The sequence below is a fragment of the Caloenas nicobarica genome, chromosome 11 (genome assembly GCF_036013445.1).
Source record: "Caloenas nicobarica isolate bCalNic1 chromosome 11, bCalNic1.hap1, whole genome shotgun sequence".
In the NCBI taxonomy this organism is placed as follows: Eukaryota; Metazoa; Chordata; class Aves; order Columbiformes; family Columbidae; genus Caloenas; species Caloenas nicobarica.
The window spans coordinates 2,527,462-2,542,533 of NC_088255.1; the positions used below are offsets into that span (position 1 = coordinate 2,527,462).

Here is a 15,072-nt window from a genome sequence, read left to right on the forward strand (position 1 = left end):
CTGGCCAACCTGGGCCAGACTCTCACCACCCTCAGGGGCAACAATTCCTTCCTCATGTCCAGCCTGAATCTCCCTCCTTTAGTTTAAAACCATCACCCCTTGTCCTGTTGTAACACACCTTTCTAAAAAGCCTGTCCTCAGCATCTTGCACAGCCGCCCTTTTTGGGATTTTATTGTTTGCTTTTACTCTCGTAAAGACAAGGACACATGATGGAGCGGTGAGTTTGCTGCAATAACGGTTTGCCACCTAGCAAGCATCTGGTGATTTTCAGCTGCGTAGAGCACAGGAACTGAACAAGATCCTCACTGGAACCACCAGCTTCCCCTGCAACATCAGCACCATGCGATAAACCTGGGTGCAGCCGCAGCTTGGTGCACAGGCGAAACCACCGCTCAATGGCCAACAGGGCATGGCCTGGTGCCACCTGAGCGACCCATGGGGCTGGGCTGTGGGGGACGAGCCCAAGGTCACCAGGCCCAGCTCCCACTGAGCGGAGACCAACAGGCCAGGCCTGTACCCACAGCCAGAGCTCACAACCCTGCTAACGAGCCACAAGCATCGTCAACACCAGCAACTGCCGCTCTGCTGCTGCTCCTGAAACTGGCTGCACATCTTCACGTTATTAATAGAGAGAAGCACCATAACGGAAGGGAAAAACTGCTGTTAAAACTCATCGCAAGTAAAATCTCCCTCGGGTCTGAGCAGCCTGCGGCGTTGGCTGGGACAGTGTGACGAGGAGCAGGGAAGGGCAACTCGTGTGAATTCTGGGGTTGTCGTACACAGGGACAGGAGCTGGACTCTTATTTCTCTTATTATCCTTGTGGGTCCCTTCCAACTCAGGACATTCTATGATTCTATGATCTCAGTGAGAACCCGAGGAAGAAGACACTGGTCTGTATGGCTCAGATGGCTTTGTGCTCTCCATGCAGTGCTCTCTGGAACCATTTGTTCTGTTGGGTTTAAGCCTTGGGACCTCAGTGTCCCCAAATAGCAAGTAGTACCTTCATCATCCCTTCAGCTACGTTTTGGAGCTTTCACATTGCCCGTGTTACCTTCCTAGACTTGACACGAGCATCCTTTCCATGACAGCACATTCCAGAGCAGGCTGCAACAGGCAGAGAGCCGTTATCGTGACAAGAATACATACAATTCCAAACAGACAGACAGAGGTTTTACCTCCTCAGTTGAGGCTGGCCTCTGCGCCCTCTGGCACAGGAACGATCCCAACACCCTGAAGTTAGGAGACGACATGATGCAGGGAGTCGATGCTTCGCTTTTCACAACCAGTTCTACTACTGCCATCATCTGAGGGTCCAGCATCTCTAGGCAGATCATCTCCTTCCTTTCATAAGCAATTACTGAGCCGTTCACCTATATCCTTATATTCAGAAATTCAGTTTACTAATTTCAGCAAAATATTACTCATTGAGGGGTGGCTTTCTCCCCATTCTCCACGCTGCCTACACAGACAGCTGGAGGCACTGAAGGGTGAGAGGGACATGAAGGACAGCAAACTCACTAAAGTCTCACCTCGCCTCTGAATAGCTATCACCCAATCTCATCTTCAGATTAGGGGAAAAAATAGATGAGGGCAAAGGAAAGTCACACACTGAGGGTGGCCGAGCAGATAGAATCATAGAATCAGAGAGGCTGCGGAGTCTCCACCCCTGCATACCTTTAAAACTCACCAGGGTCATGCCCCGAACAACCGGGTCACACTTTACATCTGTCTGTGCTGTGAGCAGGTGGCTGCTCCAGGTGACTTCCCAAGGTCCCTTCCAACTGCTGTTACTCTGGAATACCTCAGATGAGAACCACTGAAATACAGTTGTGCACGTAAGGGGAAGGCAATACATCACCATCCTCTCTTGGTGACAGTATTTCTCTGTAATTTCTGCATTTCTGCTCACTCTACCTGTGGCCAAATGCAAATGAACCACAAAGAAGAAGTGGAGCCAAGACAGTAATGACTTATCAATATTTTTGAGAAGTCACGGTTGTATAAAACTATGGAACTCAAATAATTTCAAGTATAAAACCAGTATTTCCTTCTATTTTTGAATCAGACCTGGAAACAGCAAATAATTTTGCTCAGCTCAAGATCACATGACTACCGGTCCCCTCCAAGGTTTTTTCCTTATTCCATTTTGATTCTTTCAGACTGTTCCCACATTTATGGCAGCCTTTCTGCAGGACCTCTGTCTCATCATCTCTTCCCATTTCACCACCATTGCCACAAGTACAGGAGATGCAGCTCTCTAGAGCAATCTAGACAATGCCATCAGGGCTTTCTTTTGGGTCAGCTGTGAATGACAGTCTGGTATTTTACAGAATAAAGTTCCCCACAATTCAGATAAGGTCATTATCACAAAAAGCCCTGACCTGATTCCTAAGTTCCTGCTGGGGTGCAGCAGCTTTGTCTGACAGGGCTCCACATGTCCCACTTCAGAGCTGGTCTCATCGACAAAACCGCTGTGTGAGCGAAGGAGATTCCACGGAGACCTAATTGCACTCCTGCTATGTGCAGTATCCACTGTATATATATATGTCTACACATAAATGCATACATATGTCTACCCTTTATCTGCCTTACAAGTAGAGAAAGATGGAAATTGTCCTTGAGAGTCAGACACGACCACATTGGCATTATGTTGCGACACAGTGTGTTTGCATATCATGTTTCTTCAATTTTTTAGAAAAAAAGCATGTTATGGCTATTTAAAAAGCCTAGCATAATTACGAAATGAAACATAGTAATTTCATTTATCAGGAGCTTTTTTCAATCAATCTGCAACACACACTGCCAAAGCCTAATTGTTTATACAAGAGCCAAAACTGAAATGACACATTCCTCCTGAACTGCCACACACAGTGTGGTAATTCGTGCGGAGTTTAGTTATGTGGCTGCGTTTGCGACTTTGATTTCAGAAACCACAAAGTCTACAAATACACTAGGTAGAGAGCCCAGGCTGAAGGGAGGGGAAATGACAGGCCTGAGTCCTGCTCCATGACCCGGTGGCACTTTTAACCCCTTGCAGACAGCAAAACACACCTCCCGAGCAAGGAAGAGAAACTCTCATTTCTTTAACCTGTTTTTCTCCTTACCCCTGCACTTCTGCACATTGTAAGCAGGCAGCAAAACATGTTATATATGGAATGGTTAGCAGTGTAAACAAGGCCAAGACAGATTTCTTTTAATTCTTACAACTGTTGACAAATTTTCTTTTACCAAACTTCAAGTATGGTGGTCATACTACACTGGCAACTTCATTCCAAGAGTTAGATACACTTACCTAACCAAGCTACATGTCTAATTACCTGCCAAAATGTCAGTGTAAATTTGACATAAACACTAGTTCCATTATGCACCGTAACACAGAATGAAAAGGAATTCACAGGAACAGCCAAATAGACAAGTGCCAATGTGATTATTTCTTTTGAGCAGCAGTTGCAGAGTCAGGGCCAAACCTCAAGAGATCAGAAAAATATAGAACCACGGACCCACTTGAGCTCAGACAACAAAAGAATATAATGTCTCCTGGGAGCTGCAGACACGTTGGTACCTCTCCCCACTCCCCCTGCAATCACAGGAGGTGGTCAGCTGTTCAGATCAACCACTCCTTGCTAGGGGGAAGGCAATAACAGAGGAAAAACAGGACTAAATGGAGATTAGATCTCTTCCCTAGAAATAGCAGGCTGGTCAAGATAAGTTTTTTTAAGGATATGTAGTGACCGTGTTACTTGATTTTAAAATCGTTGGTTTTTTTCACCCCCGTTAAGAATGAACAGAGAATACACACAGCTCTGCCCAGCACAGAGACAATCCACGTCACTGTGCTGCAACCAGCCATAAACTCTAAATATTGATGCACAAAGGCAAGCCTGCCCCTCAGAGCTGCCCGGTACCTCACAGCTGACGTACCCTGCATGAAGCCAGCCTATATTTAGATCTGCTTTAATCTTGAGCAACCACCTAAGCTCTGAAAGAGACAATTGCCTGATAAATGGAGGAAGGTTGAACCAGAAGATGCTCCTGGTTCAGCAACACTCCCTCCTTTAGATTTCTCTGTAGCTCTGTCACCACACTGCAACCTTAAAAAATTCTATCTTCTCTCTCAACATCAAACAGTCTCATTTTTTAAACTTTTTTTAAAACTCATCGATAAAATTTGCTTCTATGGTTTCCCTTGATAATTTATTCCACATGCTCCCCTTTGACCATGGGGTGTATCTTTTGGAATTCTTAGTTAGGGCTTTGAACTTCCAGTCTTCCCTAGGTTTAGATAATATCTTCTTCTCTGAGGGGACCTTCTCATTCCAGTTTAGCAGGTCCTTTCACATTTGCAAGCTGCACTTTTCCTTTGTCCGCACACCCAACACCCAGCAAGGTGGGTGAGGACAGCACCTTGTCCAGCCCGTTCTCCGCTCTCGCATCACCTGTACACCTATTTCTACCTCCTCCACAGGTTCTGTGGCTTTGTACAACCAAGGCAGACCTAGAGAAAATAGGGAGATGCTGTTGGGGTACCCCAAAAACCACTGAATGTGGGATCTGGCTTTTCTGCTCAAAGCAGACTGGTTTCACTGCTTTGCACATATAAAATTGTGCAACACATCTCGCTTCCATGCAACGAAATGAATCGGGAATAGGATAAATGCTGCTTCAGGCAGCCAGCCTGGAGAACCAACACGTCCTGCCTGCCTGGGGAAGGTGGCTTTCAAACCAAGATAGAGTGGAGATGGACCTGGCCGATTAAAATGCCAAACCAGAACAGCCTTACCACATGGTTCACATAATTTGCCACGTCACCACCTTGCCTGCCGTTCTCACCTTGCAGAGGACAATTCCTTTGTTTGGAACAACAGGTCAGAGGCCAGAAACTTGTGCCAGCATTTACCAACAGCCCCCAGCTCCCAAACGTGTTTGCGATCCCTGCGGAGCAGTGGGAGTGCTCAGGTGAAAACCTCTGGTTTTCTACAGCCAGGGAATAAATCATTCAAGACTGAAGCAGCGAAGATCTACTTAACCAGCAGACTGCCAGGGAGCACAGGGCATAAGATGCGGCAGTTCACATCTTCAGCGGCATTCTACGCATGGAAGCTATAAACTCAGCTGACGTTAGAATCATTGAATCATTTTGGTTGCAAGAGACTCTCAGGATCATCAAGTCCAACCCTGGCACTAACCCATGTCCCTGAGAACCTCATCTCTGCATCTTTTAAAACCCTCCGGAGATGGTGACTGCACCACTGCCATGGGCAGCCTGTTCCAATGCCCAAGAGTCCTTTCTGGGATGAAATTGTTCCTAATACCCAAAACCCCTTGCCGGGGCTTTGTTCCTAAGCTTTGAGTTAAGCAAGACATTTCCCTACATGAAGATTCCCACAAGCTTCTTTCAAAACGACACGCATACTTCTATTACCTAATTGTTCTACCTGTATTTTAAGACCAGATGTGGCCTGTAGAGAGTACAGCTAGTGGACCCATACATTCGTTTCTAGAGGGGTCCAAACAAAACCCTTGTTCCGGACAGTCCTAAACTGTGAGATGTGAGTCTAGGAACCATATTTTCCAATTTCGCCTTTCTTTTCCACTGCTCATTGTTTGGATTACTAAAAGAGCTAGTGCTGTACCTTATTAACTATATTCCAAAACATCCAGTGGCACCTTCAGTGTCCACCTACAGTGGTTCCATATGAAACACAACCAAGCCCAGGCAAGCACTTCCATTTTAGGTATAGAAGCACCTATGAAAGAGTTTGGTTTTTTTTCCAAGTCATGTGTTTTGGTGGGGAGAAATAATGATGACCAAGGGTGTGCAGGAGGGTAGGGGTAGACAGCCTACTACTTTCTTCTTTCAAACATTCAATATTTAGGGAACTGTGCAGCACTTTACAATGCCTTATGGAAGGAATGGTGGTCATTTAGATTACTTTATTACATTATTACTACATTAAAAAACATTATTCATGCCCTCAAGCAATATTCATTCAGCTCTCCCTTCCTTTTTAATGATTCATCTATTACAGTATTATTGCTAAAATGGATATTCAGCATTTACAGATGTGAAATGCCTCTATTTGTTTAAAATACACCACTAAAATCTTTCCCACACACTTTCCACCTCTCCCTCCAGATCACAGGATAAAGGAAGAATTTGCTTACTGGAGAAAAAGCAGTTACTGAGCTGCAAAATTCATTCTCTCTCTCACTCACACACACACCACCACAAAAGTACAATTTTAGTTTATGGGTAAGAGGAAAAAGCGTCCCTTGGTACATACCTGTTGGTGTTATACTCTAAACCCCCAACTTCCTTGCTTGCCTGCAAAAGATCAAGAATTCCTGCTGAACTTCCACTCTCTTTCTTTACTTTGGAATTGCGCCCTGGCTTTGCTTCTGTGTCAATGTGAAGCAAATCTTCATCTGATGAGTCGTCACTCTGCAAAAGCAAGGGAAAGGCTCAAAAAAACCTGGAACTCACTAAGTCAACAAGAAGAACACATTTCTGCAGCCTGCTGCTCCTCCAAAGACACAGGGCTAGCATTCGTAGTTTGCTTTCGTTAAAGAAAAGCCATAACAAAATGATAAAAAACCCCAGGTATGCAGTAAGAATCCATTTCCTCGCAGCCCATAGGCGTGGTGCGTTTTCCTTTCCCCTTCCAACCCTGGAGAGCCAGCTTTGAGATCTGATCCTGTACATGGAATCAAACCACTGAGCAGTTTTCCAGGTGCTGTGCTGCCTTCTCAGCCCCTGCTCCTGTGCTTGAGACCATGACCCATGTTGCAAAAGATGTGGGCATGTGGCCATGTCTCTGTCAGCCCTGATATGCATCAGGGCACAGGTCTGTATCTCGCAAGAATATTAACTATTAATTCAGCCCCAGGGACAGCCCCACATCTGCCATCCCTACTGCAAGAGAACACAAAAATCTGACAGAGGAATGGGACAGACCCATTTAGCAGCAGGCTAGAGTATAACAGAATTTTTTTCCCCATTCCTGCCCTGCTTTCAGGCCTATATAATCCGCATCCTTATTGCTTAGACTGCAGGAACTGGTGTCCCTCCTTACACTTCTGCACATGGGGACACCAGGATGGTTTTCCCTGCTCCCCATGCACAGGTCTCCATACATCAAGTACTGACTGGGGCAAGGAGCTCTGCACTTGCTCTTGAACATCCCCGAGCCAAAGGAGGATGAAAAAGATTCCTTAGTTCTCAGGGCCAAACATTTCAGTCAATTCTGTGTTAACAAGGTGGTTTGCTTTTTCTGACTCTTTCAGATATTATAATATGAATTTGTATTAACAGTTGAGCAAAATATTTAATTTTAATGTCATTTAATTTCTAGCACTGAGCTTCAATGCTAACACAGAGCAAACTTAGGCCTGTGCTGCTCAAGTTCCTGCAGGTAATAAGCTACCAACAGGCACCTTGGCACAGCCTCAAGCTAGGGACATCCTAAAGTGTCATGTTGAGTCATGGGCATTCTAGATGTGAGCCCATAACGGGCAGAGGGAGATTCTGCTGACAGCAAACAAAACCTTTAATTGCTACACAGTAGGTATTAAGGGCTTCCAGTAATGTGAAACGTCAAACGACATGAGTTCAGTTGGACAAGCGTTACTCTGAGTTCCACCTGTCAAACGTGAGCGTGGCAGTTTAATGACCAGCGTTCAAAGCCCGTGGAAATGGGGGGACTGACACAGGTCGGGAGCACAGCTCAGCACAGACCCCTGTGCCCATCAGCAACGTAACATCCAGAAACCTCCTCCCAACCCTTTCCATTCCTCCTGTCACTCAGTCCTGTCCTCACGCTGCAGTACGACCGCCACGGTCCCCACGCACGCACCCCATCAGGCCGGATGGTGTACAAGCGGTTCGAGGCCCAGAACAAAATTATGCTTTGTCCTTGCGATGTCCGAGAGGCCGTGAGAGCAGCCTGCACGAAGGCTTTGCCGCTGCCATCACAGCATGTCAGAGACATATGACGGGCACTCGCTTCTGAGAGGTACAATAACACGCATACCTTGTATGACATTGACTCCACCTTCGGCTTCTTCACAGGAGTGTGCTGCACAGGGTCTTTTTTATCTGCTAAAACTGAATTAAAACAAAACAACGTCATGGTTCTTTTCCCTTCAAAAAATCACACTCCTAAGCCATAACTTCTAAAGCAATTCAAATTCATTTATATGTGACTGATACTTAAGACATGGTTTTCTTTATTATAAGTCACCTAGATTTTAAAGACTAGTTTTGGACAATCAACACATAAGACTTTGCTGCACAGCTACAGACAAAATAGGAAATACTCTTACAGGGCAGTTCTCTTTTTGTAGTGTTTTTCTTCCTTCTGATTGGAAATTCATCAATTTTTAGTTCACCATCATCTGACACATATTCATATTCATCTCGTACAGGTTTTGCTTTATCTTCTTTAAAATTCTGCAGTGACCCAAACACACTGGTGTTCAGCTGGGTTTTGACTCCCTTTGAACTGAAAAAAAATTATAAATCAGTAACAATACTTTGACTGGAAAACATTTTGTGAATTGACAGGAAGACAATGAGCATCTTTAAGCAGAAATCTCACCCAACTTAAATACTTTCATAGGTGCCACAGCAATTCAATTACTTTTAAAAACACATTTCTACCTACAATTTATATCTCCAAATATGATGCCAATTAAAGTAGCCTTGGCAGGCTGCAAATAAATCCTGTATTATTTAAAGCAACGTCAAAGTATATCAAGACATGCATAATGCACATGCAGCATGGAATTTTGGCATGCAGAGTTCATTCAACAGTTTTTTAAAAGTGTACCCTGAGTAGGATCTGCACAAAAAACACTTGATATAACACAATTAGTAACAACCTGAAGTGCCAAAACACAAGTCATTGTTGTTATGGCCAACTATACTGGGTTCTAAGTAAAATAAAGTTCTAGAGCAAAGAACTTTTTGACTAAGTGTGTTTTCTACATTGACCAGAAAAGCAGATTTTCACCTTCTTGCATAAAAAACCCCATAAATAATGACAAGACTTTTTAAACTGCTTTTTTAATTGATGTGTATTGTCATATTTTTTACTTACCCAAGTAACTTCTTATTTGAGAAGGAGAATGTAAATTTGTTGTCCTTATTTCCTGATCCAGGTGTCTTTTCTGACTTGTGTTCCTCTTCCATTTTTAGAAGTGAATCAGGTTTACTGTTCTGAAAGGCAAAAAGATCCAAAACAGAACAGTAAAAGTAGTTAAATGAGTTGTGGTTATTTTGGATTCCTACGTAACCTTAGAGAATCCATTGATTTATATGCAGAGAAAAATATGTTTCCCCCAAATGCAGTAAGCGATAGAGGATTATACTCCTCCACAGACTAACGTGGGTTTTAGTTCAGGGACTCATCCCCATCCAAGAAGCACTTCAGCACCATTTTAAGCAGTGCCTGCCACAAACACAATGCCCAATTTAAATACTGCACTCTTAAATTGCTACAGAGTGAGGTTAAATACTAAAAATGCATTTAGTGAATCGGAGCACGAGTTAAACAGGCTGCTCCTCAGCATCGTGGTGTGTGGCTGAGGACATGAGCCACCACGCACGGACGGCGGCATCGCATCCCCAGGCTCCGCTGGCTCCCATCACACCTTCAGAAGAGCTTGAATGATGAATCTAATAATTTCATATCAAATTCATTCAGTGCAAAGGAAGCTTTTCATTGTTTTTTAAGCATCACCTTAATACTTTCCTAAGCTGTACTGGCTGTGGAATTAATTGGTACATATTGATCTAATCACGTTAACCGTGACTCTTTCTAACACAAAAAATGTCGATGTCTCTAATGTTAACGCTTCATGGTTCTTGGTAGTTTTCCCACATGAAAAAACAAGTACTTTTGTTTTGTTTTAGGGAATTGTTTGCACATTCATCATTAGAAATTCACAAACAAGGCTAAATTCAGACAGTTATTTCTGTGAGAAAGCCTAGTGTCACCATGTTTTAAATGGCACCTGGAGAAAAAATGTTTTATTCTGTGAATGAGTTTTACTCACCCTACATTAGCTCTCCAGGAAGGCAAGCTTTTAATTAATGGGGCGTAATTCAGATTTCATTAGCTCTACTTTAATACCCTCATTAGTTATTAGTTTCTCTGGAACTACTCCAGACTTCACACCGTACGACGAGGTTAAAGTAAGAACCACAAGAGATCAGCATTGAAAAATCTCACTATTAACAGCGTTCCCACTGGCTTTGCCAAGGATGAGGATGGACAATTCAAATATGCTTTTGAAACCCACCACACACACCTTCTTTGTCAATGATTACTTGATTATTTTCTGCTCAAAATGTTTTCTTTGGGAACTGAAAATCGGTGGCTGATACCTCTCCTGGGGTAGACCTATGAACATTTCTCCACCCTTGACATATCATTATGTGGCAGAATCAGCAGCAGAATTTAACAGGAGACATTACCTTATATTTCCATTTGGCTTCTGTTTTGCTTTTATTTTGCTCTCGAACTTCAAATTTCTCCACCTCATTCTGCTTACTAGCAGGTTCCTTATTTGGAACACTTAAAACATTCTTTGCAGCCTGGGGAAAAAGTCAGCATGTACTCTTAATGAGGATGGAGTGCTGGCATGTTACAGAAACACATTTTTCATCTGGAATATAACATGATATATTTTTGAAAACTCCTCTTTTGATTAATTCTTTTTGAACCCAAGTATGAGATTCAATCAAATATTGCTGCTTCAGAGAATGCGGAAGACTAGTTGCATTTCTCTTTGATATCCCAACAGACAAGGTTACTGTAAAAACATGCTGAGCTCCCTGCCTATTGCTCCGTGGACAGGTTTTGCAAACTGCATACAAACTACCAGGAAATTCGGAGATATTTTAGAAAAGGCTTATGGATACTTTTTAACATTACTCTGTCAGCGCCTCAGTGAAATCCTGGCCTCTACTGAAGTCAGCAGCAAAAGTCACGTTGACATCAAAATGAAACTTGCCCTACATGGGCAAAAATGGAAGGAAACTATTGTTATATGTTCAATCGCTCATTCGAGAGCAAAATCTCATGCAAACCAGCTTTAGAAATGAGTTCCTTCGTCTTTGATAACTGATTATGGGAATGCATGAGTGCTAATAACACTTGAAATAAGAATAGAATAGTTCAAGGGCCAAAATAGCGCCATTACAAAATGTCTTTTAATTTTCATCTTGCCTCAGTTTGGGCAGGCAACTGGCTGCAGTTTGCCAGACTCAGCTCAAATCAGTAGGTTTCTTGGAGGCTCCGTATCAAAACTAAACAAGCAGTCAAATCAAATTGAACAGTCATGTAACAAAAGAGTGGTTTCACAGTTACCAAACTTCCATTTACTTCAGTGGAGTCAGGGTTTCACACTGTGTTGCTCACGTTATTTTTTTCATGAGATCTAAGGAGTGATTTTACCCCTGTTATAGCAAGAGAACAGGGAGAGGTTAAAGTATGACCCACCTTCCCTTTCTTTGGCGTCTCGATCTTCGTCAAAGCCTCCTTGGTATGTGCCTCCAGCAGGTCGAGATTCGGGATGGCTGGTGGTGGACTCTCTTTTGCCTTCTTGCCTTTCTTTTTGCCTTCTCCCTTCACTCTTGGTGTTTTGGGAGGTTTAGGTGGTTTGGGTGGCTTGGGAGGCTTGGGGGGCTTGGATGGCTTGAGTTGTTTTTGGGTTTTCACAGTTTTGGGAGTCTTTTTTTTAGGGACCTTTTCTACAGGTGGGGGCGGAGGTGTCACTTGGACGGGTGACGGTGCCTCCTCCTTCTCCACAGGACAGATCTCTTCGGTGTTTGTGTTGGCACTCGTGTCTGCTTTGCTGGCTTTCGAAGCATTCTGTAGTTTAGCACAAAATGGGAAGGCATTCAGACCCATTTGTCCAAATTTCGATATTTCCCTGCACCCTCCTGTTCCTTGGGGAAACAACTCCCAAAGATTCCCCATTCAATAAGGGGGTAACTGCATCCCCAGGTCAGGCTGGCCAGGGAATGACGAGCACGTCACAGGAGTGCTCACCACTAATTCTCACCCCCACGTTCCTTGAGCACAAGTTTGGCCTGGAGAAACTCCACTGGCTTCATAAGGAACATAACTCTCCCCAGGTTATACCATCAGGTAGGACTCTGAAGCAGGCTGCCCGTACAAACAAACGCATCAAACGAAGGGCCTTTTGTTTAAAATACTAATCAGCTCAAGCACAAACTATTTCCGTTTAATTCAGATGTGACGAATGTAGCAGAATAATGTTTCATGCCCTCAGGAAAAATAAGCAGTAAAATAGCTGCCCAATTAAAATTAACACTGTCTGGCTAATTAAAAGAAATTATTTTCTGCTTATCTTGCCATTCTGACAATCAGAAAACTTAAATACTACATGAAAGAGGATAAAAGGACAAGATAGATTTCAGTTTTGAGGTCTTAGGATATGGTAGTAAAGGGATGGAATGTAACAGAATGTCTCCTTGAAACAACTGAACTAGTATTGTCACCATCACACATCCCCACTAAGTGGAATATGATGCCAGACTCAATGGATGAACCTCCATGCAACCTCCTTTTTGGTTTTGTTTGGGAGGGGTTGTTATAATTATTATCACATTTGCTATAGTAACTCTACCTAGAAGCCAGTGAAGAGCAAGGGAAATTGGGACAATGTACAGACTAATTGTCTCCAGCTCAGCCAATGTCATTGACAAGACTGATGGACAGAAGAACAAGGAGATACGACACAGGAAGCGTGATCGTGGGGAGCAACAGTGTTGAGTTCTATCATACTTTGGGGTGCGGAGTAGAGAGCAGGGAAAAATGGTTCATTTATTTCAAGTAATCCATTGTACAGCCTAGATTATTAAAAGACCCAGAACATTGTTAATATTATGAAAAGAGCACAAACCTCACTTAATCTTATTTCTTTGGCAAGGTCCTTGATAAGCTGTGCTGGTTTGAAGTTTTCTGGTAGTTCATCTTCATGCTCTGCTAAAGCCTAAAACAGAACAAAGCCAGGCTGCTGTTTCTGTGTGTGTTTTTGCAAAAACGTTTTTAAAAAACCTCATTAAGTGACATGCCAATATTTTTCCTATATACTGAAATCAATACTGACTGCACCACTAGTCTAAATAAGGAAAAAAATATACTTTTTTCCCCTTCTGGATATTACTGTAAATAGTTGTCCTGACAGAACAACAAAGCCTTTTTCAGATATTATTGCATTTTTACAACTGTAACATCACTTTGCACCCCTGTTATAACAGATTCTGTGAGAAATTTGTTTTCTATGTCTGTGAGGAGAAACTGTCTTAGGCTGGTGTCAACAAGGAGTATAACAGGTATGTACCCTGTCAGGAGAGTGGTTTGGGAGCTCCCTGCCAGGACTAACAACATTTTCATTCACGTGTCATGTTATAATACTCAAAGTTCAACTTGACCTCAGTGCCAACCCAGTCTGACTTCCTTTGACTCACTTCTTCTCATCTGCATGGCAAGTGGAAAAATAACCAGGGTGCCACGGAGAAGAGAGTTCCATACCAGTCAGTCCTTCCACAGGAACCAGGGAGCAGTTCTGGGTTCAGGCTCAATCACTGGCTTTGTGCAGCAGGGAGCAGCCAACTCCCTGACTCCGTTTAAATCTGTGACAGCCACCAAGTAGCCTAACCGTGTGCTCAGCTGCTCATTCCTCCTTAAAACGTCCAAAAACCCAAAAGCTACTAGTTCCCCATTCACATTTTATGATTGAATGGCCTGTCTCCTGCGGCTAATTCCTCAAAACTTTAGGATCAACACATGCAAGAATATCACTTCTGAAATGGCTGCAGCAGGAAATCTAGGCTGCAAATCCCTTCAAACCTTCTCTCCAACCAATATGTATTTCCTGGCTCAATTAATGTGTTGATTTGCAGGAACTGGGCACCTTGTGCACACAAAAATGTTTTAGGCCTTACTCACTTACACAACCTCTGCTTAATTGATTTGGCACATGAAAATGCTCGGAGTCAGGGAGAACGCTGATTCAGAATCCTTTTGGTTGTGTGCAGAATTGACTTTTTTAAAACCCAGGTGGCACCTTTTTTGGGCCGACTCCTCGTGTTGCACTAAGAAATCCCAACTATCACTCTCCTTCCTTGTTCTCCCAGGCTCTTCTCTTTGGGATTTCAGAATTAGCTGTCGTGCTACGGAGATATTATTTGCTCTAGCATTGGCTCTCTGTTCCAGTGACTGACAAACCTGAGGAACACAATATTAAAAGATCTCCTACCTGTTTTTTAGTCCATGACCTGAAAGAACCATTGAGAATTTTTGCTCCTTGGAGTAAATGAGCAGGAGGTTGTTGCCCAGCTTTATGCAAACCTAAGTAGAGGAAAAAAGACAATGCCATTGAAACACAGATAGCTAAAGTTGTTCTACATAACGTCTTTAATATGAAAAAGTTTCACTGCGAAAGTTAACTCTTTGAAAGCTGGTCACCACAAATGAATCCCTGTTATAATTTGATGGTAATAAGGAGTATATTTACTGTGTCATCAATCCAACTCAGCCTTCCTACACTGTGCTCCTGTAAGTTATGTCTACACTGGCACTCCTTCCGCTTCCTTCCTTGGTCCCATACTCAAGCTAGCTTCCATGTTCACACATCCTAGGCTGTGGGAATAAAAAGGCACTGTCAGTGGTTCTTTTGTTCTGACTGAAAATGCAAGTACTGATATGCAGAAACAAAGGTTATTTGGAGCAATGCATTTCACTTCTGCATGAGTACAGGCTTGCCTAAACTTTTCCCCTCATTCCAGTTTTTGTTGAGAGTTGGTCACAAGGGCCCCTCCTGGTGACACTCGGAGGGACTTGCTTATTAATTAGACACATTTTTCTTGTTATAAAAGGATCTGGTGGGTGTCTCTAGACACATTCTGTAATAAAAGAAAGAGAGGCAAAGAGCAAAGCGAGCCCAACTCTGTAAAGAACATACACACAGGGATGTTTGGATCAACCCTGAAGGAATCTCACTAGGAAGATTTTGAATTTCACATAAAACTTTGCTT

At 43.2% G+C, this 15,072-nt stretch overlaps 1 protein-coding gene across 3 annotated transcripts in view; it reads right to left on the reverse strand.

Moving 5' to 3' along the window:
* Positions 1-15,072, reverse strand: part of PHF2 (PHD finger protein 2) — an 84,989-nt gene that overhangs the window by 11,811 nt on the left and 58,106 nt on the right. For 2 of the 3 annotated variants that reach the window (XM_065642612.1, XM_065642614.1), the window contains 8 exons: positions 14,295-14,386; positions 12,936-13,025; positions 11,507-11,878; positions 10,480-10,599; positions 9,101-9,219; positions 8,325-8,503; positions 8,033-8,106; positions 6,287-6,444 (listed from right to left, as the gene is read on the reverse strand). In XM_065642612.1, coding sequence (XP_065498684.1) covers positions 6,287-6,444; positions 8,033-8,106; positions 8,325-8,503; positions 9,101-9,219; positions 10,480-10,599; positions 11,507-11,878; positions 12,936-13,025; positions 14,295-14,386 — 1,204 coding nt within the window. The remainder of the gene's footprint in view (positions 1-6,286; positions 6,445-8,032; positions 8,107-8,324; positions 8,504-9,100; positions 9,220-10,479; positions 10,600-11,506; positions 11,879-12,935; positions 13,026-14,294; positions 14,387-15,072) is intronic. The other variant, XM_065642613.1, reaches the window with a different exon arrangement.